This window comes from Onychostoma macrolepis, chromosome 01 (assembly GCF_012432095.1).
Source record: "Onychostoma macrolepis isolate SWU-2019 chromosome 01, ASM1243209v1, whole genome shotgun sequence".
In the NCBI taxonomy this organism is placed as follows: Eukaryota; Metazoa; Chordata; class Actinopteri; order Cypriniformes; family Cyprinidae; genus Onychostoma; species Onychostoma macrolepis.
Genome location: NC_081155.1, coordinates 26,562,447 through 26,590,337, shown reverse-complemented (window position 1 = coordinate 26,590,337; position 27,891 = coordinate 26,562,447). Strand labels below are relative to the sequence as shown.

The 27,891-nt window shown below is 36.5% G+C and overlaps 4 protein-coding genes and 1 pseudogene across 9 annotated transcripts in view; 2 read left to right on the top strand and 3 right to left on the bottom strand.

Moving 5' to 3' along the window:
- Window positions 1-344: 344 nt before the first annotated feature.
- On the bottom strand, window positions 345-6,134 carry LOC131541862 (inhibitor of growth protein 1-like). 5 transcript variants are annotated; one of them, XM_058777853.1, is made up of 3 exons: window positions 6,096-6,134; window positions 2,713-2,863; window positions 345-1,087 (listed from the first exon to the last, which is right to left on the bottom strand). In XM_058777853.1, exons 1-3 carry the CDS (start codon window positions 6,117-6,119, stop codon window positions 351-353), a joined length of 912 nt encoding a protein of 303 aa, XP_058633836.1. In that variant the 5' UTR covers window positions 6,120-6,134; the 3' UTR covers window positions 345-350. The 5 variants fall into 5 exon arrangements, with proteins under 5 accessions (XP_058633836.1, XP_058633861.1, XP_058633852.1 ...); XM_058777878.1 differs by lacking the exon at window positions 6,096-6,134 and adding an exon at window positions 3,571-3,806; XM_058777869.1 differs by lacking the exon at window positions 6,096-6,134 and adding an exon at window positions 3,571-3,805 and having other exon boundaries at window positions 2,713-2,941.
- cars2 (cysteinyl-tRNA synthetase 2, mitochondrial) lies at window positions 5,500-12,423 on the top strand. Of its 2 annotated transcripts, XM_058777829.1 has the most exons (15): window positions 5,500-6,098; window positions 6,175-6,225; window positions 6,469-6,586; window positions 6,710-6,781; window positions 6,859-6,964; window positions 7,087-7,167; window positions 7,444-7,573; window positions 8,837-8,970; window positions 9,108-9,175; window positions 9,266-9,332; window positions 9,440-9,578; window positions 10,062-10,185; window positions 10,325-10,420; window positions 11,608-11,832; window positions 12,133-12,423. In XM_058777829.1, the coding sequence occupies exons 1-15, from the start codon at window positions 5,854-5,856 to the stop codon at window positions 12,187-12,189; spliced, it is 1,713 nt and encodes a 570-aa protein (XP_058633812.1). In that variant the 5' UTR covers window positions 5,500-5,853; the 3' UTR covers window positions 12,190-12,423. The 2 variants fall into 2 exon arrangements, with proteins under 2 accessions (XP_058633812.1, XP_058633818.1); XM_058777835.1 differs by lacking the exon at window positions 7,087-7,167.
- Window positions 12,424-12,569: 146 nt separating this feature from the next.
- LOC131541888 (ras-related protein Rab-20-like) lies at window positions 12,570-17,307 on the top strand. The gene is made up of 2 exons (XM_058777892.1): window positions 12,570-13,501; window positions 15,453-17,307. The coding sequence occupies exons 1-2, from the start codon at window positions 13,312-13,314 to the stop codon at window positions 16,001-16,003; spliced, it is 741 nt and encodes a 246-aa protein (XP_058633875.1). The 5' UTR covers window positions 12,570-13,311; the 3' UTR covers window positions 16,004-17,307.
- Window positions 17,308-17,541: 234 nt separating this feature from the next.
- LOC131543941 (tubulin alpha-8 chain-like) lies at window positions 17,542-18,105 on the bottom strand (annotated as a pseudogene).
- A 3,895-nt stretch (window positions 18,106-22,000) lies between these two features.
- The window catches only part of LOC131542739 (NLR family CARD domain-containing protein 3-like), a 32,348-nt gene continuing 26,457 nt past the window's right edge, over window positions 22,001-27,891 (bottom strand). Inside the window, exons 11-13 of the mRNA XM_058779689.1 lie at window positions 23,477-23,650; window positions 22,890-23,063; window positions 22,001-22,176 (exon numbers count right to left, since the gene is read on the bottom strand). Of these exons, the coding sequence (XP_058635672.1) occupies window positions 22,170-22,176; window positions 22,890-23,063; window positions 23,477-23,650 (355 nt within the window). The 3' untranslated portion in view covers window positions 22,001-22,169. The remainder of the gene's footprint in view (window positions 22,177-22,889; window positions 23,064-23,476; window positions 23,651-27,891) is intronic.

Below are 27,891 nucleotides of genomic sequence, written 5' to 3'. Positions count from 1 at the left end.
CAGAAGAAGAAACATTGTTAAATGTCTGAAGAGCATTTTTCAAACATTTATATTAAGGTTTTTATAAGATACACTAGATACATGCATGACTGACAATGAAAGCTCATTCACATAAACAATACAACATATCACACGACTAAAGATTCAGTTATGCTTCATATGAAATATCCATTTAAATTAAATGCTCTTTAAACAAAACAACAAAAAATTATTTCTGCCTCTCAGAGAGCAGCTGAGTTCAAGCCCTTAGATGGTACTTCATAAGTGATTATCTGAAACGAGTCTCCAGATGACACAGAAAACAAAGCATAAATCCATATGATTAGTTGTTTGAGGTCAGCCAATATGGGCTACCTGTTATATGCCCTCTCCTTTTTTGCTTTTTCCAAGGCTTTGTCCATGGTTTTCTCTGTGTCTCCCCTACATTTTGGACAATACCACTTCCCTTTGGGTTTGTGATTAAGCCCAACACATGAGAAATGGAACCATTCAATTGGACATTCATCATTATCACACCCAATCATCTCCCCAAATGACACCTGCTCACACAGGCAGTAAGTAGGCTCATTCGGATCAATAGGTAGATCTGTAGGTGAAGGCTCTCTGTCAGCTCTGGCTTTAGACTTCTTCTTTTTCTTTGAGGTTTTATTCCGCTTCTCCCTGACAATGCTGCCGGTCTCTTCATCATGGTGAACTGTAGAGATGTTCTCCTGAGTCTCAATATTACTGTTTTTCTGACGTCTGGAGCGCTTGTTTGCTCCAGAAAGACTTTCTATTGAACCAAGGGATTCCTCTCTTCTTTTCTCCTCCTCTCTTCTCTTGCTGGGAAAAATGGAAGACATGGTAGTAGCGGTCATGCTTTCTTGGGGTTCATGTCTGGTTTCTAGAAGCTCAGCAAGACTGTCCACTTGCCGGCTACGATTTTCCACCATCTCCACCATCTGACTAGCAAGTTGGATCTTCTCATCACCCAGTTCCTGACTTCGGATAAGGGCTCTTTGGATACAGTGTAGCAAGCGCTTTTGCTGGATGGGGTCCTCTTCATGGCAGTGTTTCTCATATGCCTCATCTAACTCTTTGAGGAGTTCTGAAATGACAAAAACATTTATTGTGAATATAATTTAATATTCTGACTTCTGTGTGGTCACATTAGCAAAATTGCACAGGCAAAGAAAAAAAAGCTCCATTGCCTATTGCCAACAGTGTAGATATGTATGAAGCACAGCTCATATATAAGCTACTTTATATTCAAGCAAGCTTTCTGTTGGTCAAAGCAGTGAATTAGATTAGATTCCAACTGAAATTACAAAAATGTGTCAAACACAAATTAAGATATATTTAATGAAACCTGAGAGGTTTCCATCCCTCCAAAACTAAAATCCAAAAACCCCATAAAAGGTGCCATAAAATTAATCCATATGAATAAAAGCCTAATTTAAATCTGTTCATCATATAAAGAAATTATATCTCTACAAAAGATTTGGGTTAAACTGCTTGATTCATGAGGATTTATTTTACAGTGCCTTAATGACCTTTTTGGATCTTTATAGGTTGTGGTTACCTGTACTTTTAATGGATGGACAGAAATCTCTCAGGTTTCATGAAAATATCTTATGTTTTGAAAATTAACCGAAGTATTATGTGTTTGAAACAACATGGGTAAGTAATTTATTACAGAATTTCCATTTTTGGGTGAACTATTAATGCAATACTGGACAGCTTCAAATGTACTTAACCTTGAAGTTTAACTTTCAGTATGAAATTTGGCTCCAAGGGCTGGTAAACACCAATCCCTATTTAAAAATAGCAAATCAAGATCCGCCCATGTAATATTCAAAAACCAGTCACACGCCCGAATGCGACCTAAATGGGCGGACTTAAAATGAATTGACAGTTTCTTCCCACCAACTGCAGCGCTTTCAAGCCAGAAATGTTTCCCACACAAAACCAATCCAAAACCAAATAAGGTGGAGCATGTGTGCTACCGTTATAAAAAAAGCAGTTGTGTACTTTGCACGCTCATTTCTATCCTACCAAATCCAATGAGCTTGCTTAGCCTACTTCATCTGACTGACAACAACAACAACAAAATAAATAAACCGACATGAACGAAATATATCCAGCAAGTAAGAAAGAATGAACCCGCATATGCAAATGGCAATATTTTTACCCAAGATAAATTTTTCAAACACAAGACAGCATAATACAACCGATCAGTCTAGTAGACAGCAAGTAACTGTAAAAAATAAGTGAACAACTGGAATCACAAATTGATTTTCAGTTAAATGATTTTGCCTTTAATTTATTTTTAATCGCAGAGTGGGTTTAACTGCTGGGATTTACATTTTTGCTGTTATTTGATGACACCAGCTAGAATTAGCTGCGAATCTTGCATATTTCTGTAATTCAAGATCTGACCAACCCAAGAGACGTAAACGACCGACAACAAAGTAGAAACAAATGAAGTCAGTCGCCATTTCCGAAATTGTTGGGATTTGACACGAACGAGTCTTTTGTTAGGCTATATCAAATGTAGTAGCCTACTTCTAAAATCATAATGGCAAAAAAGCACATTATGAAAGCGAATCATTGACTAAGATGTCTAATCAAAGCTATATGTTTCGCCCTATCTAAAGCGATAAATTAATTCCCACAGCTGCCACATGTGGAATATGAACACAAACAAGCGTTTGAGAAAAAGGGAAACGTTACCTTGGTATTTGGAGTCAATTTCTCTCATAAGAGACACATTTCTTTGCAGGTCGAATGGTAAAGACTCAATCAAGTCCAAGTATTCTCCAACATAGTTAGCGATGTGCAGTGGGTCCCAGCTGGTAGTATTCAGCATTTTAGTTGCTTTTTTCTACGTTAGATTTGTAGGAAGAAATCGTCAATGACCAAAGACAAAAATATCTACTCGGTCAGAATAATCCTTGGGAAACTGTAGACCACAAACAAACATAGTTCACATCAACGTGCACAATAAATGAAAATTACTATATTCATAAGATTTATAGTGTTGTCCATTATATGTTACAGTGACAATATTCCAGTGTCGCAATACTTGACTCCAGCGTGGAGATGCGTGTTTCAAACACTTGGGAAGAGTAAATCAGATGCGCATGCGTCAATGTAGCATAAGGACTCCCCATGTACACATAGCCTACTGTGTATATGGGCTCCCGTGACTTGTTTTTTACTGTGCTTTTCACAATTGTTCCACTCGGGATTATAGTGTCACCTACTGAGTGGATTTCTGGATCCATTGGAAACGGCCGAAAGGGCAAAAACATTCTGGTTGTAAGCAGCTCTAAGGAAGATAGAAACGCACATGAGAGAACCTATCGAAGATATTGTCTGTGCCCTTTTACTAAACTGTTTTTGTTACATTATGCGGTAATTGTGAACAGCGATGTAAACGTTTTCGTTCATGTGTAGCAGCCTGAGCCTATCTCGCCGTGACATCTTGCGGGTGGAGCTTAAGGCTATGAACTCCTCCCACTTAAAAATACAGTCTCATCACTAAAAAGCATTTAGGCTACAAGAATAAAGTTATTAAATTTGTGTTACCGAATTTGTTATTTGGATCGGTGGATGACACTCCTGAGTACTGCAGTAACTTATAGTTTTTCAGGTTAGTGTCATGTTATGGGGTGAATTCCAAACAAAAGTGCAGATCCCTATCATGTTAAACTCCGGTCCTGGAGAGTGCAACCAGCTCCAAAACACCTGCCTGGAAGCTTTTAGTAATCCTGAAGACCTTGATTAGCTGGTTGTGCTTTTAATTAGGCTTGGGGCTAAACTCTGCAGGACAGTGGTCCTCAAGGGTTTACTTTATTGAAGGGTGTAGGACATTGTTGTCTTGTGTAAACGTTTGGACCTCCCTTAGTGAAGTGAACCGACTGACCTCCGCTGTGTGAGTGTGCAGCCTCCAGCACTACATCTGTTGTTGCAAATAAATATTCATTATTATTTATTCATTAGTCTGTCTAATTTCAAATTACTGCAGGTAGTCACATTTAGATAGCATAGCTACTAATAAAAATTTTCCAAAAAACTGAACTTGCTTACACTTAAGCTTCCTCATTCATGTTTCTATCACTGACAAAAATATTTTGTATTACAAATTAAAGACAAAGTGAATTATTCTACTTACATTTTGCTTCAGAATGCATTGCGAGAACTTGTAACCCAAGATTTCATGATCTCAAACGTAAATCACTTCCTTTAAGAGACCATTGTTTCACTGATGGACTTTTGGAAGAGCCCTTAGTTCGTGAAGGGGTTCGGTTGTTCACTTTCATTTGAAAAGTCCCTACAAATGCCACCCCCTTCCCAAAGTGCCCTTCAATGGCACAAAAAAAAAAAAACTCTTTGGAATCCGCTTATTGTTATTTGCCTTGCTTTTGAGTTCGTGGCCGATCTTGACCCCACTAGGAAGAGGCTAGGGAGTGAGGTCAACGAGAAGTTGGACAGGCAACCACTTTTTGATGGAAAGTTTACATATCATTATATGAATTACGAAAAAGGACCAAAATCAGAAGTGGTGCTTCACTTGAAGTAGGCAGAAATAATGGATGATTTGACGAATGGAGCAAATCATACTATGGAATTCCATGAAGTACGATATCATAAAAAAAAAGAATAAAGGATAACGTGATGAGTTTGATTATGAACAAACATTCAATAGAAATAGAACCAGAAATATAAGGCAAGGAATGGTAAGCAATGGTGGAGAAGAAGAAATCAAAGTTATGATCAAGTGTGTAAAACAAGCAGAACAATACATACATCCTGTCAAATGACCAAAAGCGTTAGAAAAAGAAATAGGGACAGTATAAGGGGCAGCCTATCTAGGTAAGTGAGTCTTAAGTGTTATGATGAGAACAAAAAGCAAAGGTTCTAAAAGCCATTTGTCTGAAAAAGTGTGAAGTAATGTATCTTAAATATAGGCCTATCTTTGGAGGAAATTAAAGGAAACGTGTTTGGAGGTTTGAAATTGCTCCAGCTAAAAACTGATGACAGGATAGTCAAAAATGTCATATTTTTTTTTTTTTTTGTGTAGATACATTTGAAGACAGTAATCTTCCTTTAAAGGTGAGGTTATGTTTCATAAATGTATTGGTATGGGAATATGCACCCCCTTTGTGTTGTTATTGTCAGCACATAGGACACACTGTTGCTGTTTGTGAGGGGAAAGGTGATGTTCAAGATGTGCAGGAGAGCATGAGTATGGGAAATGTCAAGAAGGAACTGAGCTGAAGTGTTGCGGTTGTGGAGGAGGGCATAGTGCTGCGTATGGAGGATGTCCTCTACAGCAGGCTCATGAAATCCAAAAGTTAGAGTCCGCACCAAACATTTTCCGAAGCATCTTGTCGAGTGAAACATAGAAGCAAGTGTAGAATAAGCAGGCAAATTTATCTATGCAGTAGTGAATGGCACTGCAGAGTTAGAAAGGAAATCTTTTGAGCTCATGTATATAAGAAGGATACTGTTCGCGGCTCAGTACTGTAGGTGGCGACAGTGTAGAGTAGGTTGCCATTAAAAAAGTACTAGTAGAAGAAGAACCCACTGCAAAACAGCCGAAAGAGATCGAGAGATCTGTGTGTCAATGTGACAGTTTGGTGGTGTGTTGAGAGTTATGGACCCTTACTAGTAGCTGAACTTTCCATGTGATGACACTGAAAAGAAACGGGTCGTGTAGTCACATTGAGGACGTTAGACTATGAACAGATGGCTAAATCTACGCAGGTCATCAATCCAAATCGGAAAACACGCTAAAATGTGTAGAGATATTGATCGTCAAGGTTATGCAACATCTTTATTACTATTATAACCACCAAATGCAGTAAGATGAAAATGAGGCTTCCTTTAGCATTGATTGCAAATGTAAGACTGCTTAATTCTGGCTTTAGAATCAGGCATTCGATTCATAACGGTGTTACAAAAACGGCATTGCTGTCCAGTCATAATATATGCAGCAGAGCGGAGAGAAAGTGGATAAAACCAGCGGGGTTTGACACCGGTGTGAAGACTTACAACAGTCTCACCAAGCAGAAAGAACCTCTGGTTTTGGCACAAGAAAGAATTGCTACCTGGTAAGGCACACAGTAGTCCATAACGTCAAGTGAGATTTTCTTACATGTACTTTACACGTTCTTCTGTCACTTCCAGGTATAGCTGTGGACCTACTGTTTATGATCATGCCCATCTCGGTCATGCGTGGTAAGTTTTTCTGCTTGATAACTAGATGCAGAACGTTGAAAGAAGCACAGTTTGTTGTAGTGTTATTTTAGTAGTATTGAGATAATAGAGTTTTTAATTAATATTTTCCATTTTAATTTTAGGTGGAAGGTTTAGTAATTTTTTTGTTGTTCTAGTAACTGATTACATGTAATCTTGATTATAATTAGATTATATTACATTTTTACTTTATTCATTCCATCTTTTTTTCTTCCTTGCATGCAGCTCATATGTCAGATTTGACATTCTACAAAGGATCTTATCCAGAATTTTTGAAATTAATGTCATCCACGTCATGGTCATCACTGACATTGATGATAAAATAATACAAAGAAGCCTTGAGGTAAGTGTTAACTGATAATATATTGTTTAACTTCTGTTTCAGTAAATACAAGATTAGTCATTTATGTTGAAGGATTTAGCAATTTTAACACATGTAAAAAAAATTATTTTATGTATTTTGCAGCAGAACATCTCGCCCACTGTCCTAGCAAGAATGCATGAGGAAGAGTTTAAGAGGGACATGCAAGCACTGCGGGTAAATCACCACTTTTGGTTGGTTGGGGTTTATCTTGTCTAAAATATTTATTTGACTGATCTTTGTTCATTTTCCAGGTTCTTCCTCCAGCTGTATACATGAGGGTGACAGACAACATACCCCAGATTGTAGCTTTTATAGAGCGTATTATCGGAAATGGACATGCCTATGTCACAAGTCAAGGTGCCACTCTCTATTTTGTTGACATTTACAGGTCAAGGCCTTCTTGTTTAATTTTTTTCCCCAACAGTGAATAAAAGATGAAAAATAGAAAACTGAATATCCAGTATTATTTGTTGATCCAGGGAACGTTTACTTCGACACTCAGTCAATTGGTAACCGCTATGGCAAGCTTGTGAACCTTGGAGGGGTTGTTGGGGAGCTGGGTATGTTTATGATATTTTGTTTTTTCTTGGAAGTCTTCGTCATCAATAACAGTAAATGTAAATACAGTAAATATATAGTTTCTTTAATCACACGTTTTTCCACTGCACATTTATGATAAAAAATTGTTATTGGGCTAACTTGAATAATGAACTAAAATTATATTACTGTTAATACATGCCATGTCTGTGGTTAAGAGAAGTCAATTTTTCATAATTAAAATGTATTAGAAGCTAACCTAGATAATGTTGAGTAATTAACCGTTTCTTGTATTTTAGGGTCTCAGGATAAAAGAGATCCAAGGGATTTTGCTCTGTGGAAAGCATTCAAACCACATGAACCTCATTGGGAATCACCTTGGGGACAAGGAAGACCTGGGTGGCACATTGAATGTTCTACGATTGCTAGGTATTTGCTCTGTCAAACCAAATATCACTGTATGTTGGTATTTGTTTTGCATTGCTTTGATGTTGTGTCTGATTTTGAATGGATGTCAATGGTACATTTACTCTGTGTGTACATAGTTGAAGGCAGTAGCTTGAAGAAATGTATCCTCTGTTCATACAGAAACACAACATAATGGAGGTTTACCCCCTTATAATTTAAGTCAGTTTTCATTAGGTCTTTAAGCCCTGTTTGGATGGTAATTATTTATGTGTACGTCTATCATGTGTATGTCTACGTTTATGTGTATGTAATTTCAACATTTAGAAGGGCTAGTCTGTGATTTTATTGTTGTCCAAATCCAGAATGTCTCTTTTTTTTTTTTTTTTCTCTCTCCGCAAGACTTACTGTTTTTTCATTGCCATGCCAATAACGGTTGCGCTTCGTGGTGCATGCATTGTCAATATTGGAGACATTTACTACTGAAATGCTGAAAGTTGTTTACAAGAAGAGTGATTTATGTATTCACATATCCGTGTGTATTCATGTGAACTTTTGAAATTGGCCTTTGTGGCAGCAGGCATGTAATCGGTTTAAAAAAATAAATAAATAAATAATTTATATAAATTAGGACTAGTCAAGTCAAGTAACTTTTATTTATATAGCGCTTTTAACAATACAGGTTGGATATCTGATTGGATAATCGGTTTACTAGTTGGTTAAATAGTTAAATGTTTGCCTTATGTAAATAATAGGTTATTTCTGCTAATTTTCACCTTTTTTTAATAACATACATAATTTTGAGAGTTAAAATGTAAGAAAACCATTTAAACAATCAGTTTTCCTTTTTTAAATTGGATATTAAAATGAATACATATTAAATATTATATTATTTTCCTATAATTAAATTTGTCATCGTGTTGAACGTGTGAATGAGCACATGACACATGCGTTTCCAGGTTTTGTAGGATCACAGAACTCACTCCTCCACTATGAAAAAATGGTTATCTGAACGCTTGAGTTTTATTGCTGAGGAGCCATGCAAATATGTTTTTACAGATGTAGGTATAAAAGGGGAAAAAAAGTGACAAGCCCCTTTTTTATGGGTGAGGAATGGATGTCTAGGGATGCATGGCAGATGTAGCAGTATTGCCCATTTATTAAAGGCAACAGGAATGTACATTTGTCATACCACATTGGAATGTATTATAAAATCTTACCCCATCAAAGAAAAAATGAAACAGAATCATATAACATCCATAAACACTTGTTTGCTCTTATCTGCAGTTCAGTGTTTGGAAGTCAGTTGGACATCCACTCTGGAGGAATTGACCTTGCCTTCCCACATCATGAGAATGAGATTGCCCAGTCTGAGGCGTATCATCAGTGTGAACAATGGGGAAACTACTTCCTGCACTCCGGTAATGCCCTTAGTCTTCTGGTTTAAGTAGTAGTAATTGTAAAATTATAGGTTACATACTGTAACATAGAATCTGTGAAAATTTAGTTTTATTGTTGCTGACTTGAAAGAAAGTTTAATAAAAACTTTGTTTTCAAGGGCACCTTCATTTGAAAGGAAGCGTAGAGAAGATGTCAAAATCCTTGAAGAATTATGTAACTATAAAGGTAACAAGTTATACTGATATAAGTGTAAAATGATGTGTTATATTATGAATACAGTAGTGTATTTTAAATCTAACTCTCTTCATAATCTAGGATTTTCTGAAATCTTACACTGCAAATGAGTTTCGACTTTTCTGCCTTCTGACCAGATACAGATCAGGTATGTGTTACATGCTGAAAGGGACTCCTGAAAGTAATCCTCCTGCAGTTTTGCAGCAAAAACGGGCAGATATTTTACATTTACTGTCGGTCTTTTAAACCTTCCAGCTATTGACTATAGTGATGCAAGCATGAATGAAGCCCGATCTACCCTGTCCACAATCTCTGCCTTCTGCCACAATGTACAGGCCTACATGCAGGGCCACTTACAGTGCCAGCCTATAGAGGAGGGAATTCTCTGGGAGAGGTAAAGACAGATCACAGTCATGGTCTAATATACATTTTGAACAGCAGAATGACATGAATAAGATAGCGTGCAGAGACTGATATATGAGCTGTGTGTCATGCAAAGGATTTAAATCCAGTTTTGTGGTCTGTATGTGCCTTACACTTATTTAAATAAAAAAACAGTCAAAACTGGTTTTACAGAAAAATATGTCCCTCACTTTGACCTGTAATCCGTGTGTCAGATGGGATAAAACTTTCCACTGTTATGGATGCCACCATCTTTTATAGTTACTTCATACACTGTCAATATGGTTCAGGTGTTATTCACAGCTATAGTGATAATAGAAAAGGGGCTTGACTCAATGAACAGAACAATTATAGAATCACACCTCATAATAAATACGTTTATAATTCCCAAACATTTGACTGAATGTAGACTAGAGAGCTGATGATGAAAATGTCTCCAATTTCTTTTCGTCTCCTCTGTCTTGGTTTGGTCAAGGTTGTCTGCTACACAGTCCAGCATTCGGAAAGCACTCGCTGATGATTTTGACACCCCAAAAGCTGTGGATGCCATTATGAGCCTCATTCACCATGGCAACTGTCAGCTTCAGCCTGCTACTAAGGTAACATCATAGGGTAGGTCACTGAGGCCTCAAATTCTTTGTCATTATACAAAATTGTACATTTTAAATTGTACATCTTTAATTAGATGTTGTATATTTATATTTATTAGTCAGAGATGAAAAAAAATTGTATTTGAAGGTTGATGGGCCGAGGAGTCCTGCTGTATTTGGAGCCATGCTGTCCTATGTCAGGGAAATCATGGGTGTTTTTGGAGTTGATCTATTGGACAGAAAGGTAAAAGATCAAACATTAAAACTAATGCATGTATTTTTATGTTAAAATACTTCACCTAATCCTAGTGTAATTTAATGTTCAGTGATGTACAGAAGCAGGACTGCCTGCTTGACCGAAGAGTGGTGTATGAGGGAAATATTCTCATTTTGAAGTGGTTATTATTAGCAATTCCACTCTGTGGCACAGGAAATTCACAAAGCAGCTTTTAGGATGGATGAATAGATGGAAGGAAGGAAATAAATTAAACCATTTATATTCAATAGGCAATAGATATTGTTGATTGCAAGATACTTTGGCTTTCAATAATAACTTCTTTTTTTATTTTTAAAGATTAATTTTTTGGCATTTTTGCCAAATTTTGGACAGATCAGAGCTGACAGGAAGTGAAGTGGGAGAAAGATAGGGGGGCAGGATTGGGAAAGGTCTTCCTAATTTCTGTAATGTTCAGATATAGGAAATACATCAGGGTCGGAAATTAATGGGCACTTGGGGCAAAAATGGCACCAAGATTTAATATGTTATCATTTTAATATTTAATATACATTGAAAGTCTGTGCAACAAGAAAAATTTAAACTTAAAAAATGACATAAAGAAATCATAAAAGGAATGGAATCGAATCAAGACACCGCTTTATATAATTTATATGAACAGATTTAAATACAGGCTTTTATTTACATGTAACCATTGATCAATGCACATACATAGAGCACATCAAATATGGCAAACAGAAGCTCAACCATTGCGTGAGAACAGACCACATTGTCTGTCACAAGTCAAGCATGAGAGCTTCTTTTTATCTTTTTTTTTTTTTTTTTGTGGCATGTGATCAGTTGTGTAGCTACTACACTGTTGCCATTAGCCCAACACAGTCATGTCTACTGGGCAAACGATGCAGTGCTCTCCTTATTGCAATGCGATTTATGTAATCTCATAAATACTTTCCATCATAACTAACAGTAAAAACATGATGTAAATATGAGACTCGTTGGTATAAAGGGTATAAAAATAATTCATATTTTAAACTGGGGAGTTAGTTTTGAAACTTGCAGTACGTTTTTATTGTAGAGTAACAATTTGGAACAAAATGACCAAAAAATGTTCTTCCTTGAAGGCATTGACATCCTTTTTCTTCATAAAATTAAATCACTGCAACACTTTAAGTCCTTTGTACTCTTGTGTCCCTTAGGAAGTCCATGATTCCTCTGGAGTTTTAAATAATGTGGTAGAGGAATTGGTGCATTTTCGGATTAAGGTTCGTAAATTTGCTCTTTCTGTGGAAGATCAAGCTCCACAAGATCCCCAAACTGGCTCTGAAATTCAGAAAAGACATCCACAGCCAGACAGAGTGCCCTTGCTGAAGGCCTGTGATGCCTTAAGGAATAATCTAGCACCTCTTGGAGTCTACATTAAGGTAAGATTTCATCCTATTAGACTAAGTGCAGAAGAGCGTTTAAAGGAAAATTCATGGTTATTATTTAAGCATGGTGCACTGTAGAAATGCCTTTTGATTTTCAAAAACCCAAAGGCATAATTACAAAGTAATTAGACTTCCTGAGATTTCTCAAGTCAACAAACATTTATCTACCCTTATAATGCACATTTTCCTTGGCATATTCTTTATTGATCCCTTGAACTCTTGTAGGACCCTTCTGAGAAGCACACTACAAGACTCACTGTGGTTCACATTTCTAAATTTTGATTTTGGTTTCAGGATAGAGGCACAAACTCCACATGGGAAATAACAAGAGGAGAGACAAGGAAGAATTAACCACTTACTGAATTGGGACCAAACTTTATCTATTAGAACACAAGCTGTTTGTATCTCAGTGGTGACTCTTTGTAAAGTTTTTCCTCTCTTCAAAGAAATTACAGTTTAACTGAAAAAAAAAAAAGATTAGTTCTATAACGCAACTAAAGCGGTAACACCTCTAGTAATCGTAACCACATCTTGTGTCTGATGATGATTGTAATTGTTAATAAAACAACTCTGTTCTTAGTTTAACGACTTTTTGTATGATATTTGTCTCCATAAAGGACATTAGGACAAACTAAAGGACATTTCTCAACGATTCTGATAGAGAAATTACTCAAGTCAAGGATCGTGATTGACCTGATGATCATACTGGAATATGATATGCTAACCATAGCAATGTTACAAGTTAGAGCAAAGTTATACATGTTATTTGATGTTTGTTTGGTTGAAAACTTGTGTGCAGTGTCTGTTTCTGTTCACAACATGTTTTATGGTTTTTCTGGGAAGATTGTCCTTTGATATCTGAAGACATTATGAAGAGGCTCCCTAAAGACCTGTCGTAGCTTTTCTCTTTAAATGAGGAAGAATAAAGATAAAATATGTCAGTATCAAAAATAAAAACAAAGTCTGTCATAATATTCATTATGAATTGGTGCAAATTAAAGTCTGGTAAGTAGACTTGTAAAGTAACATTCCTAAATAAAACAGACATAAATAGGATGGGAACAATAAAGATTAATTTATAAGATCCAAGTGATTTAAAAAAAAAAAAAAAAAAATTTAATCTCCTTGCTTTGGTCTTCTGTGTGACGACATTTGCAGTTTAAATCGGGACTTTTTTGCATTGTGCCATAATTGAGCTTCCAGTTTCGTCATTGCTAGAAGTGAAATTTAAGTGGGAGCAGAGCACTGATGCTCTTTTAAAAGGACCGTTTATGTTCACGTTTAGGCACGAAAAAGTCCATTTAAACTCGCCAAAGCCAGAAGACCTGCTAAAGTGTTAATACAATACGAGCCGAAATTAACAACCACCACAGGAACTTGGACGGCGCGCGTTTGTTATGGATCGCGGAGTTTGAAGTGACTTCTATAATTTTGAGAGAATCGTTTTATCACTGAGTTTTCAACCTTAAACCCATGTCTGCTCCTGGGAGAATGAGAAAGCCTGTTATTAAAATTGTAATCCTGGGAGACATGAATGTAGGGAAAACGTCCCTGCTGCACAGATACACAGAGAGAAGCTTTAAGGACACTCTAAGCACAATCGGCGGAGCGTTCTTCTTAAAGCAGTGGGGTCCGTACGACATCTCTATCTGGGACACAGCGGGTAAGATTGATGGATGTCCGTCCAAATTTGACAGTTTGGCAGTTTTGGCCAATAAAACGGAGATAATCAGATGCAGAAACCTGCAGTTAAAGGTGCTTATGGAAAACATTAAATTAATAGTTTATTAATAGCCTAGTTATTGTTTCTAGAGAGAGTACCAATATAAATAAATAAACAACAACAACATATATAACACTTATTTTTTTCCAGAACTAGTTCGTGATATTTAGAACGTGATATTTTGACTGGGACAAGAGTTCTTCCACATGTGATTATGTTGAAATCAAGTGACAAGCCTAGTCTTGTAAGTTCCTGAATGTCCCTGATCCAATGACACGGAAAATCATTCATCTAAATAAATCTAATTGAGCATATTCTGCCAAAATTATTCATTTTATTATTCATATGTATTTATTTATGCCCCTTTTCATCTATCGCTAGTTTCTAAAAGCAGTAGCCTAAGTGAACCAAAAAGGAAAAAAAAGAGGAAAGGATTGACTCTGTCGTATTGCGTCAATGACTGCAGTTGTCTCGTGTGCTTTGCATGATTTTGCAATCTAAGTAGTTTCAGCAATAATGTGGATTTTTTTTATTTTTTTTTCACATAATTTTAGTAGTCATTGATAGGAATCATATCTTCATGCACATTTGCTGAATGCAAGCAACAGATCTAAATGTTGTATTCCATCAAACTATTTAAACGGTGTGTGTGTGTGTTTCTTTTCTTTTTTTTTTTTAAAGACATTTTAAAGATTTTAATCTTTAAAGCAAAAGGATATTTGACTGTTCTGGCCTTTATCTAAACATGTTTTTGTAGCTGTGATAGTATGGCTGAGTTGATAATAATGACTTTACATCCTGTAAGAACTGGCTGCTGTTTTTAAGACACTGGCTGCATTGTTAGCTGTTGCTGTAGCTCTTTTTTCTTCTTCTTCTTTTTTTGAGGTTGTTTTTACATAGCCTACTGCACATTGCAAACACATCTCATTTTAACTGACAAGGAAAACAAACAACAGCTTCTTATTTAACACTGAAATTAAATAAAAAAAAAAGTCATTAAATTGAAAATTTCTTTTTATTTAATTATTTAAAATGAAATTTAATTTAATTTAAAGCATAAAATATGAAAAATTGTTGGCATTTAGCTGTTTTAGTCATTTAGAAGGAGTATTCTCTTCCACCACTTAAAATTGTATAATTGTACTGTACGTATTTAACCCCTTTTATTAGACCCGAAAAAGAAAATAGAAAAAAAACCTAACAGGAATATTCTCAAAATAAATAAAATAAATAACTTTTTTTATTTTATTTTTTTTTGTTATGTGAATATATTGCAAAATGTAATTTATTCCAGTTATACAAAGCTGAATTTCAGCAGGCATTATTCTAGGTTACAGTGTAATATGCTGATTTGCTGCTTAGGAAACATTTCTTATTAGCATCAGTTGAAAACAGTTGTGTTGCTTCAAGTTTTTATGGAAACCATAATGCACTATAAAAGGTTTTGTGTTTTAAAAGGATTAAATTCATCAAAAGTGACAGCAAAGAGATTTATAAGATTTCTTTTTCAAATGCTGTATGTTTGAATTTGCTATTTATCATACAATCCTGAAAAAAAAAAAACTTTTCCACAAAAATGTGAAGCAGCACAACTGTTTGCAACATTCATAAATAATAAGAAATGTTTCTTGAGCAGCAAATTAGAATAATTTCTGGAGGACACTGAAGACTAAATCAATGGCTGCTGAAAATTCAGCTTTGCGTCACATGAACAAATGACATAAAATAGAATATAATAATATTTTGCAGTATTACTGTTTTTATTTTATTTTTGATCAAATCATTTCAGCCTTGGTGAGCAGAAGCGACTTCTATCAAAAACGGAAAGTTCAAACTTTTGAAATGTTGGCAGTTTTTAATATCTGTATTTCTGTGTTTCTTATTTCATCAGGTCGTGAACAGTTCCACGGTCTAGGCTCCATGTATTGTCGTGGCGCTGCAGCCATCATTCTCACGTATGATATCACAAACTGGCAGAGCTTCGTAGAGCTTGAAGATCGCTTCCTCTCTCTCACTGACTCAGCCAATAGTGACAGCATATTTGCCATTGTGGGCAACAAAGCAGACCTCACTGACCCTCAAGCCCATGTTATGACCCCAGAGGAAGTCAGGGCAGAAGACGGTAGTGTGCTTCCCCTTCCATCCTTTCCCTCACCTCCAGAATTTCCCTTGCACAAACAGGTGAGTCAGGATGATGCCATAGCACTGTACGACCGCATAATTCGCTATAAGGCACTGGAGGGCGCCAGCCCACCAGCGGACAAGATGTGCTTCGAGACAAGCGCTAAGACTGGATTTAATGTAGATGTTATGTTTGAGACACTCTTTGATCTGGTGTTGCCATCCATCATTCAAAAACGCTCCCAAAGTGAGTCGCCAATACTGTATTTGGAGGACTATAATGAAGAGGGGATGAAGAGCAAAAGGAATTGTTGCACATGAAAATATTTGCGGAAGAGCATCTGGAGTCTTGCATGAATATCCATTTATTTATGGACACTGTTATTTGATCTGTTTCAGAACGGTTTACTGTCACAGTAAAAATGAGTACATTGTCAGTGAACAAGTGCACATTGTTATCTCTGTTCTGACTCGTGTGTGTGTGTGTGTGCGTGTCTGTTTATATGTTTGAGATAATCTTGTTTTCACAAATAGAGCACAAAGAATTTGAACTTAAGTTACTCAGTGTTTTGGCCCACAAGTTGATCACTTGCTTCTGAACTCTATGAATAGTTGACTATATTGATTTTTTTGATTGATTGACTGTTAAAATTTTTTTTTACAAATGTGAATCAAAGATAAGAAATATACATTGTTTCATTGTTTAGAGTACCAAGCTTTTTTTTTTTTTTTTGGACATTTTTAAAAATATTTTATTTTGAATTAATTTGCTGTGATTACATTATAAAAATTAGTGTTTATATATGATCTTTAGTGACTCGTGACTTATTTAATAAAGGTTAAATGAATATCATTTATACATACAGAAGACAGTGTATACAATTACAGAAAACAAACCTCATTCGTGAACAGACTGTTTACACTGTCAGCATTTCCTTTTGGCTTATATGTGAGAATAACAAAATGATTAATGAGCAGTGTTGTGTCATATTTATATGTAATTCCATAAATGTCTTAACAGCTGCATTATATCTGCAACGATCATATTTTTACCCTAACATTTCCAAGAGAATTGTGATGTTGTTTTACTCTCTGGGTTTGTCTTCTGCTCCTGCTCAGATTCATCAGTATAACATTTGGCCTGAATTAAATTTGACACGCACGCACACACGCCACATATTAGAACATAATTCCTTGAAAAAAAAAAAAAATCTAATTTATTGTTTCAAAAGTAAATGACATTAAACATAGGATCGTAATTCAATGCAATGTGACAATATTGCAATATGGTATTAGTTTCATAGGTCTGCATGAAACAAGCTGCTGAATATAATTGGCAGTTTACAAAAGATATTTTCGTCAACTGGCTGTTTGTTGTTATATCTCTTATCTTGCTATATTTTATATCTCTTAGGTTGAAGTCCATTGTTTATTCTTATCAGAAACATGCAGAGTCGGGGAAGGGAAGGGCATGAGTCTGTGAAAGTCTATTTTTTTAGTACATTTAGTTGAGAGTTTGAACTACTGTGCAAGACTTGGTAATCCATTTTTAATCTTTTTTTCAAAAGGCATTCAAAGTAATAGAATAATGTCCAGAGTTTGAGTTTAAATGCTTGCAGTTAAAAGATGTGCTTGATTAAAGATAAGATTTACCTTTAAACTCTGTGACTATACAGACCAAATAAAGATGCGTGCTGTCTCGGACTGAATCCAAGAAAATCCATTACAAGGTCTTATGGGACATGGGATTTAAAAAAAAAAAAAAAAAAAGCCTACACACACCACCCCAAACACATCACAAGGAAAAGTTAAGCAGAAACCTTGATTAGTCAACATTACAACATGTTTTCAGAATTTGTTCAGAAAAGTTTTACAAAGAGGTTGTTTGAAGCAGTAAACCACAATTGTGTGATGCATAGTGCTTTTACATAGTGGACATCCAGGCGGCCCCACATTTCTGCAATGACAGTATTGTTGCTCAGGATACAGACAGCCTTCTGCACCTTAGCCAGATCTCCTCCAGGCACAACGGTGGGCGGCTGGTAGTTGGTGCTGACCTTAAACCTTATCAGTGTACGAACTGGATGGAGCGCTGTGCTTTGATTTCGGCTATAGCACCATAAAATAAACTGCAGGCCATGTATTTTCCACGTCAAGGGTCACACCACCATCTGGTTTAATGGCACAAAGGAGAATAGGGGACCAGTAGGAAGTGGATGCCAGGATACAGAACCAGGATACTCTGGAACTCTGTGAGGAGTATGTTTAGACCACCAGCAAAGAACATTGATGCCGTAATAGAGGGGACAATCTGGCCGATAAGCCTGTTCAGATTGGTATAGTAAGTTTTGCTTGCAAATGTCATAGAAAGCTTCATTATCCACCACGAAAGAGCAGTCAGAGTGCTCAAGAATGGTGTGATAAGGATCGAGTTACAGGGCTTCTGTTTCCAGCAAGAATGAACTCATAGCCTTTAAAAAAAGAAAACAACTCACCTCCACAGCTAGACCAATCTAGCCACCTGATGTTGATTTATATTGATCTCAAATCAGTGGGGTGTGACTTTAAATGAATTCTACCTGAGATAATGCTATGAAGATAATTTATCTTGTAGATTACAGCTATTTTATTTAGCAACAATAACACAAACAGTTTTCAGTATCAAAATAACGTCATTTAATTTGTATAAGGGAAAGTATTTTTTTTCTCTAATCCTGTGGGGTGTAATTTGTGTTTTTCCCTTTCATCTCAAGGTAAATGGTCATCATTTAAGTCTTACTGATAGTATTCTTTTTATCTTATTTGAAATAACCTTTCTACAGGTTTCTAAAGTAGGTAAAGTTGTGTTAAATTTGCATACATCCTACTACAAACTAGGAAAGTAAATGTGCTTCATATTAAGTGCTTAAATTTTGTGGGACGGTGTTTGTAAGAAACTGGAATTCTGTTTTTTCTACTTATTTGAAATACACTTTTCTTCAGGTCTCTTAACTTGAGAAATATTGGAGTTTTTGACCATTTTGTTGCATATGGATGCATGCTATTCCAAAGTGCCAAGGTACAACGACATCATATTAGGTGTACTGATAGTAACAGTGTAGAAGGTCACTTGTAAGAAATGGCCATTACTTTTTTTTTCTGCTCATTTAAAACAAACTTTCTATACAGGTCTAGGCAAGGCAAGTTTATTTATATAGCATATTTCATACACAGTAGTAATTCAAAGTGCTTTACATAAAAGGAAGTGAAATAGTCATTAAAAATAATAATAACAAGGAATTAAAAATAATAATAATCACAACAATAAAAACAAAGTGGATTTAAAAATTGATTTAAAAAGAATTTAAAACATTTAAGAATAGAAAATGATTATTTTTCGGACGTAGCACAGTGCTCATTGGGGACACTTAATTTCTAGCGATTATCGCGCGATTTGATTGCACAGATACTATTTAAACTAAACTGAGCTAGACAATGACATCTCTGAATTCAATAATGAAATGCCTTTAACTGAAAATTGAAAATTGAGTGTTTAATCTTATCATTATACATTACTGACACTCTGTCCTCTAATTTGATACTGTTAAGTGCTTTGACACAATCTGTATTGTTAAAAGCGCTATATAAATAAAGGTGACTTGACTTGACTTGACTCATTCAACAAATGCACAGCTAAACAGATGAGTTTTGAGTCTGGATTTAAATGTGGCTAATGTTTTAGCACATCTGATCTCTCTTGGAAGCTGGTTCCATAATAGCTAAAAGCGGACTCCCCTTGTTTTATGTGAACCCTTGGTATTTCTAACTGACTCGATGCTAATGATCTGAGTGGTCTGTTAGGTTTATATTCAGTGAGCATATCTCCAATGTATTTAGGTCCTAGGCCATTGAGAGATTTATAAATGAGTAAAAGTACTTTAAAATCAATCCTAAATGTAACTGGAAGCCAGTGTAAGGACCTGAGGACTGGTGTGATATGCTCAGATTTTCTGGTTCTAGTCAGAATCCTGGCAGCAGCGTTCTTTGGAAGGCCGGTGAGGAGACCATTACAATAATCCACCCTGCTGGTGATAAAGGCATGAACAAGTTTCTCCAAGTCTTGACTGGAAACAGGGGCGGATCTAGAAAATAATATTTAGGGTGGCAAAGGGGTGGCATGGGGTCTATGAGGGGTGGCAACACCAAAGCATGCAAAGATTTTGGGGATTTATTGTCTGACGTGCACAGTTATGTTCACAAATATCTAAGAGATCTGCTTCTAAACAGTTAAGCACACTTTAGAAAAAAGATGTGGGAAGTGTGGAAAAACAGACAGTCACTTCTTTTTGAAATTGCGGTCGAATCTGAGTGACCTCTGCAAAACTAGATATGCCAATCTCCTTTCTGATATTATTGATCTTCTCAGAAAAGAAGGAAGCAAACTCATTGCATTTGCTGTCGGAGAGCATTTCACTGGGAATCTGACTTGGGGGGTTTGTCAGTTTCTCTACAGTAGCAAAAGGAGTGCGAGAGTTGTTTAAGTTACTATTTATAAGGTTTGAGAAGAAGGTCTGTCTAGCTGTAGCTAGTTCCACATTGAAAGCATGAAGGCTGTCTTTATAGATGCTATAGTGAATTTCAAGTTTTGTCTTCCACCACATCCGCTCAGCTTTTCTGCATTGTCTTTTCATACTCTGAACTGCTGTTGATTTTCTCCACGGTGATTTTTGTCTGCCATTCTTCTTGCAGACCCTTGCCGGAGCAATATCATCAATAACATTCTTAACTTTTGAGTTAAATGAATCCAGGAGAAGATCAGCAGAGTCTGCAGAAATGCTTGGTGTTAAAGATATAGCCTTCATAAATAGCGCACTAGTGTTCTCGTTAATGCATCTCTTTCTGACAGAGACAGATCTAGATTCAGTGGTTACAGAGATCAATATATCAAAGAAAATACAGAAGTGATCAGATAGTGCTACATCCTTAATAACAATAGATGAAATATTTAGACCTTTACTGATGAGTAAATCTAGAGTGTGTCCACGATTGTGTGTGGGTCCATGCACATGCTGGATCAGGTCAAAAGTGTTTAAAATAGTTATAATTTCTTTTGCAGTTTTGATTTCTGCATTATCTATGTGAATATTAAAATCCCCTGCAATAGTAAAACAGTCAAACTCTGAGGAAATCATTGATAACAGTTCTGTGAACTCTTCAACAAAGGCTGGAGAGTATTTTGGAGGCCTGTAAATAATGATAAACAGAATGCGTGGAGCACCTTTCAGCACAATACCTAGGTATTCAAAAGACAAATACTGACCAAATGTCACTTGCTTGCATTGATAAACATCTTTAAATAGAGCAGCTACACCTCCACCTCTCCTAACAGTCCTGCAGACACTTGTAAAGTTAAAGTTAGGAGGGGCTGTTTCATTTAGGACCGTTGCACTGCAGCTGTCTTCAAGCCATGTTTCATTTAGAAACATAAAATCCAGGTTGTTTGTGGTTATTAAATCATTGATCAGAAATGATTTATTTTTAATGAACGAATGTTTAAAAATGCTAACTTGATGGAATTACATTTTGTCTCTACAGCAATCTTAGATTGACGCATTATAGGCCGCAGATTAGATGGGTCAACCGTATGGCTTGAGAAGGCCTTGGACTTTCTATCACGTGATAAAACAGAAATATAGAAGGCTACAGGCACACTGGGTTCCCGCTTGTTCTGTGAACATTTGTGAATGTTGCTGCTAATATAGCGGGGACCCGACACATATCACTGAGGTCTAGAAAAAATGAGAAATATTGCAATGTTTTAGAGCATTTTTGCTGAACAACAGAACCACTTGCCTCAACACTACATACAAAAGCTTTTGGCACTGGAAACAAACAGTGGCGCCTCCATATTGGAGCTGATTACAGACATTGAGAAATCCCTTACTGGCCTTTTGTCCAGGGTGTTTCCCTGCCTATGCACCGAGACACTGGAATAGGCTCAAGCATCCCTATGACCCTACATACAACAAGCAGTTCGGAGAATGGATGGATGTAGAAATGATCTGGTAGAAGTCTAATAGAGAAATTGCTAAAATCTGAGACATCAAAACTGAAATAGCATGACAAGTTATTTAACAAAAAACTGATGTAAAAAAATGATCACAAAAAACAAAATCACAAAACGTTCTTTTCACAGGCAGTACTTTACAAACACAAGTTTTTTCATTTGAATCACTATGAGCAACAGTGCCATATGACAAAGGAGCAACACAGTGCATAATTAATTAATTGCCATGAATTTTTTATAAATCTATACGGAATGTGCTTTGATTTCCTCGATGCAACACCATCCAATAGGCCAATAGTAAAGCATCATAAATGTCACTTCTGAAGAAGAAAGTAACACAAACACATCTCTGTGTTATGATCATTATGGAACTGTCTTTATTAAATGTGATGTTTCTTTAGTGGCTCTATTCACTGTCAGCCGATTTAGAGAAGGTCAGATCTAAAACCTGTAAGTAAAACACAGACCATAGAACAACAAACTGTTAGCTCTATTTGCAAGAAATAACATAAGCCTGTTATGCATGGTGCCAACAATGCCCTTTTTAAAAGAAAAAAAGGTATTTGAACTTTAACTCTTACCCATAATCAATACCTATAATGACTGTCCTGTTCATGTGTGAAAGAGGTGTTACATATTTACCTTTATCTTCTCTAAAAAGGGCAGATGCAATTCTCTCAAAATACATACTTTTAAGGGAAAACAATTGGGAATGACAACACCCTTGTTTTAAAATAATAATAAAAATAACATTAAAATACACGTTTTTGCACCAGAGGAACAGAAGTATAGTTCACCCAAAAACTCTATGTATGTTGTCAACAAAAGCCTAAATCTGTTCCTTATATAAAGTGCTCATGTATCTTAAGAGGACTTAGATTAATCAGCATAATTAATATGGATTATGCTGGATGGGCTTTTTCAAGCATCAAAGTTTTGGCGGAATGGTTTTTCATTGTTGGGACAGAAATCTCTCAGAGTTAAAATGTCATTATCAAGTGGGTTTGGAACAACATGGTGGGGTGTAATTATTGACAAAAATGTTCATGTTTGGGTGAACTATCCCTTTAAAACTCCTAACATGATCTTCATTAAAATACTGATTAGTACCAATTAATACCAACCAATTATAATACAAACATTTTAATCATCACTACTCACAGAAGTCTCTTCAGTTCATAATCCGGATCATCCTTCAGAGCAGAAAGCAGCTTCATGTCTGACTTTCCAAGAAAATTTCCAGTCAGATCCAGTTTTTGTAGGTGTGAGGGGTTTGATCTCAGAGCTGAAGCCAGAACAGCACAACCTTTATCTTTAACACTACAATCCATCAGCCTGTAGAGAACATTGACAATCTTCACTAATATACAGCTTAGATAAGAAGAAACTTCACAATCAAAAGATTAACAGGCCCAGTCTAAGGTGCAGACCTGTTTCTATGAGTGCTTGAGGGTGTTAATATCATAAAAAAGTAAGATACTTTAATTTTCCTTATCATGCATGTGTGATATGAAAGCAGTTGTCAGATCTTCCAGTCATCCAATCATGTTCATGCTTTGGCCAAGTATCAATAGTAAAATTATGACAGATACTTTGGAAAGAATCTAATAAAGATCAAGACAACATCCACTTCAGTTATTTGACAGGACACTTTTTTTAAATATAGTTTAGTTTTTGTTTTAATTTTGTTCATTATTCACCATAAGAGGGAAATTTAGGAAGATGCTCACACATTTATGCAAACTTACCACAGTGTTTCTAGTTTACAGTGAGGATCCTTCAGTCCAGCAGACAGCAGATCCACTCCTTTGTCTTGTAGTTTATTTCCAGACAAATTGAGATGTCTCAGGTGTGAGAGGTTTGATTTCAAAGTTGAAGCCAGAGCAGCACAACCTTTATATGTGATACCACAATTAATCAACCTGTAGAGAACAATGACACACCTCAGTCTCTCTATGCAGGATATAAGTTCAGATAAGCAGGAACTTCAAATCAAAATCCCAGAAAATTTTAACAGGTCCAATCTACGATGCAGACCCAACATTAATTTCAAAATAAATGAAGAGTGATTCATGTTATAAAGAATAGGGTAGAGTGGGGGAAAGCGCCCCCTACTGTTTTTCCCAAAATAACCACAAGATAAAGTTAAGATACATTTTTATTGTAACTATGGACTATGTTGACGAGAGTGATGTAGATGTTTTCATGATGAAGCTTACACTGGTGATGTACTGGAGAGAAAACGGATTTCACAGTAAATGATCTCATTTTCAGCAGTAAGAAAAAAGTGTTTTAAAGTTTTGTAGAACATCACAGTTATATATGACATGAGAACAGTAGGGCCTGTAGATAGGGAGTATGTGTTATTTAATAAAAATATAATTATATTTCCAGAATGACAATTTTTTCCCCAAACATAGTCTGTGGGTAAAACACCCCCAGCCAGGTGGGGTAAAATGCCCCCTGGGGGCAATGGGCAATTACTGTAGTTATTCTGTTCTGAACATCAAATCCTTTGTTTTTCCATCAGATGTATTTTAACTAGTTGGTTGAATAAAAATATTTGGATTTTATATTTAAAAATTACCTCAAGTTAACATCAGGTAGCTAGTTAGCTAGCCAGTTAGCATCAGCTAACAAAATGTTTCAAACAGGCTATACTAATTTTGTAATTCATAATTATTGATTATATTCTTTTAAATTTTAAGCAAAAACTGTCTGTAATCTGATTTTGCTGTAAATTTTTAAAGCAAATTGCTTTGTCAGACTGGGGGGCATTTTGCCCCATAGGTGGGGTAAAACGCCCCCTTGGTACAAATTTAATTTTTGTAAAAAATCTAATCAAACATGACAGTCACAAAGTAAAACACGTTTAAAAACAGATTCATGACCAATCTCTGTAAAGATCCATTGATTAGTAACAACCCACAATCGGTACATCAAAAAAACAACAAAAAAAACAACACCATATATATATATATATATATATATATATGCACATAAACATATCCTGTACAATCATACTGACGTGCAAATCAGGCCCAGATTACATTATAACATCACATTAAATAGAGCTTCATCATTCATGCCATTAGGTGATAATGTCTGAAGGGTAAAAACAGCTCACGTTGCTGTAAAAACAATTCAATATCGCCACCTCTAGGTGGCACATAACCCTTTCAATACCACAAAAACTTAACGTAGAAATTCCATTATCACCTAATGGCGTGCGGAGGTTAATTGTTAATTGTAAAAAATCTAATAACATGAAAACTCTGGACATACTTTGTTTATAATTTATGTCATTGTTCTCTTCTGAACACATTTAACTTTTTCACAGAAAAAAAATTACACAGTCCTTAAGGGGGTAATTTTTTTATATTTATATTATAGTATGAAGAATATTTTAGAATTTTAAGTACTTATTTTAAGTAGCAGGTGCACTGAGGTCGAATGTGAGGAGGCATGAAACCTCATAACGCTTACTCTGCGAGTGCTTGATGTATATCGTCGTAGAATAAGTCTGTGCCCTCCCGATCTTACACGCTTTCTACTAAGCTTAAACAATGCTGATTACCTTGATTATGTTCTGGGGTACTCTCCAAAATGGTGGAAGACGGTAACTCGGGGAGAAGAATTGTTGAATAAATTATGTTATTAATGTTTTCTTTGCACACACAAAAAATATTTTCGTAGCTTCGTAAAATTACGGTTCAACCACTGATGTCACATGGACTGTTTTCCGATGTCCTTGCTATACGTTGTTATACGGAACATTGCAGTTGCATTGCTGTCTACGGAGGGTCAGAGAGCTCTCAAAAATATCTTAATTTGTATTCCGAAGATGAACGAAGGTCTTATGGGTTTGGAACGACATGAGGGTGAGTAATTAATGACAGAATTTTCATTTTTGGGTGAACTATCCCTTTAAGCTCTGGACCCCACAGACTGAGGTCATCAAGCAGGACTGTTTTGCTCTGACAGGCATGTGTTTAAAGCTGCAGCCACTCTGGAGGACTCTTCTGTCAGCATACAGGATTATGCTGAGAATGTGACTGGGTACATTAGCACTTGTGTTGATAACATCATACCCACCGTACAAGTCAGGAAGTTCCCCAAGAAGCCCTAGATAAACAGTCAGGTACGTCACATGCTGCATGCTCAATTTTTTGCATTTACATCAGGCAACAAGACAGAGTACAAAGCTGCAAAGTACGGACTGAGAAAAGCCATTACAGCGGCCAAGAGACAGTATAGAGAGAAGCTGGATAGTTTCTCTATTGGTGATGGATGTGGCAAGGCCTGCAGCACATCACAGACTACAGGACCACCACGAGCACTATTATCTGCCCATCAGACAGCCTGCCCGATGACCTCAACACCTTCTATGACCGCTTCGAGACCTCCAGCATCAACGCAGAGAGGAGGCACACACACACTTAGACCACCCAACGCCCTCCCCCTCCCCCTACTGTCTCATCAGTTGTGGTACACAAAGCACTGAGGAAGATCAACCCCGCAAGGCAGCAGCTACAGAGCTGGCTGATGCACTCACTTCCATCTTTAACCTCTCCCTCAGTCAGAGCACTGTACCCACCTGCTTCAAGACCACAACCACCATCCCCCTTCCCAAGAAGAGACCCCCGACCTGCCTGAATGACTACAGACCAGTAGCATTCACTCCAATCATCATTTACATTTACATTTAGTCATTTAGCCATTTAGCAGACGCTTTTATCCAAAGCGACTTACAAATGAGGACAATGGAAGCAATCGAAATCAACAAAAGAGCAATGATATGCAAGTGCTATAACAAGTCTCAGTTAGCCTAACGCAGTACAGCAAGTTTTTTTTTTAAATTATATAATAAATAAAAAGAAAACAGATAGAATAGAAAAAATTGAGCAAGCTAGTGTTAGAGGCCTTTTTTTGCTTTTGTTAATTGTAAAATAAATAAAAAAACAAAAAAAAAACAAATAGATAGAATACAAAAAGATTAGAGAAGCTAGTGTTAGTTTTTTTTTTTTTTTTAAAGAAAACAAGCAGTTAGTAAATGAATAGAGTGCAAGTCTTCTTAAAGAATAGACTTAGAACAGAGAATGCTAGAGTTAGAGGGTCAAATAAAGATGGAAGAGATGTGTTTTTAGCTGATTCTTGAAGATGCTCAGATTGAGTTGGGCAGGTCATTTCACCATCATTCCATCATGAAGTGTTTTGAGAGAGTGGAGCTGGCCCACATTCAGAGCAGCATACCGGACACATTGGACCCCCTGTAGTACGCATACCAGCCCAACAGGTCCACCTCAGACGCCGTTGCCACTGCCCTCCATATTTCCTTCTCTCATCTGGAAGATAAGTACACCTACATCAGGATGCTCTTTATTGACTACATTTCCGCCTTCAACACGGTCATCCCTCATAAACTCACCCACAAAATGTTTGCACTTGGACTACACTCCACACTGTGCGACTGGCTTCTAGACTTCCTGACTGGCAGACTGGAAATAGGACCTCGGCCACCATCACAACAAACATTGGCACCCCACAGGGGTGTGTTCTTAGTCCCATCCTCTACACACTGTTCACACATAACTGTGTCGCCTCACACAAGGAAAACATCATCCTGAAGTTTTCTGACGACTCTGCAGTGATAGGACGGATCACTGGCGGAGATGAAGCGGCCTACAGGAGGGAGGTGGCCATGGTCTGAGGACAACAACCTCACCCTCAACACTGACAAGACAAAGGAGATGATAGTGGACATGAGGAAGAAGAGGAGAAGTCACTGTTTATCCGAGAGCTTTTTGAGAGGGTGAGCAGCTTTAAATATCTGGGGGTTCATATCAGTGAGGATCTCACCTGAGCACTCAACACCACCCACCTGGTTAAGAAGGCACAACAGTGGCTGTACTTCCTGAGGAGGCTGAGGAATGAATGACTGAATGGATGAATGAATGAATGAATGAATGAGGCACTTATACAGGTGCTGGTTATATAATTAGAATATCATCAAAAAGTTGATTTATTTCACTAATTCCATTCAAAAAGTGAAACTTGTATATTATATTCATTCATTACACACAGACTGATATATTTCAAATGTTTATTTCTTTTAATTTTGATGATTAGAGCTTACAGCTCATGAAAGTCAAAAATCAGTATC

Bases quoted from the DNA above. Each gene is read 5' to 3' on its own strand.
- LOC131541862 (XM_058777847.1), bottom strand. From the start codon at position 3,293: ATGTTTTTGCCCTTTCGGCCGTTTCCAATGGATCCAGAAATCCACTCA. The intron at 2,864-3,245 runs GTAGGTGACACT...AATCTAACGTAG, and splicing joins TGGATCCAGAAATCCACTCA to AAAAAAGCAACTAAAATGCT. The intron at 1,088-2,712 runs GTAACGTTTCCC...TTGTCATTTCAG, and splicing joins AATTGACTCCAAATACCAAG to AACTCCTCAAAGAGTTAGAT.
- cars2 (XM_058777829.1), top strand. From the start codon at position 5,854: ATGAAAATGAGGCTTCCTTTAGCATTGATTGCAAATGTAAGACTGCTT. The intron at 6,782-6,858 runs GTAAATCACCAC...TTCATTTTCCAG, and splicing joins GGGACATGCAAGCACTGCGG to GTTCTTCCTCCAGCTGTATA. The intron at 6,965-7,086 runs GTGCCACTCTCT...TTGTTGATCCAG, and splicing joins TGCCTATGTCACAAGTCAAG to GGAACGTTTACTTCGACACT.
- LOC131541888 (XM_058777892.1), top strand. From the start codon at position 13,312: ATGTCTGCTCCTGGGAGAATGAGAAAGCCTGTTATTAAAATTGTAATC. The intron at 13,502-15,452 runs GTAAGATTGATG...TTATTTCATCAG, and splicing joins CTCTATCTGGGACACAGCGG to GTCGTGAACAGTTCCACGGT.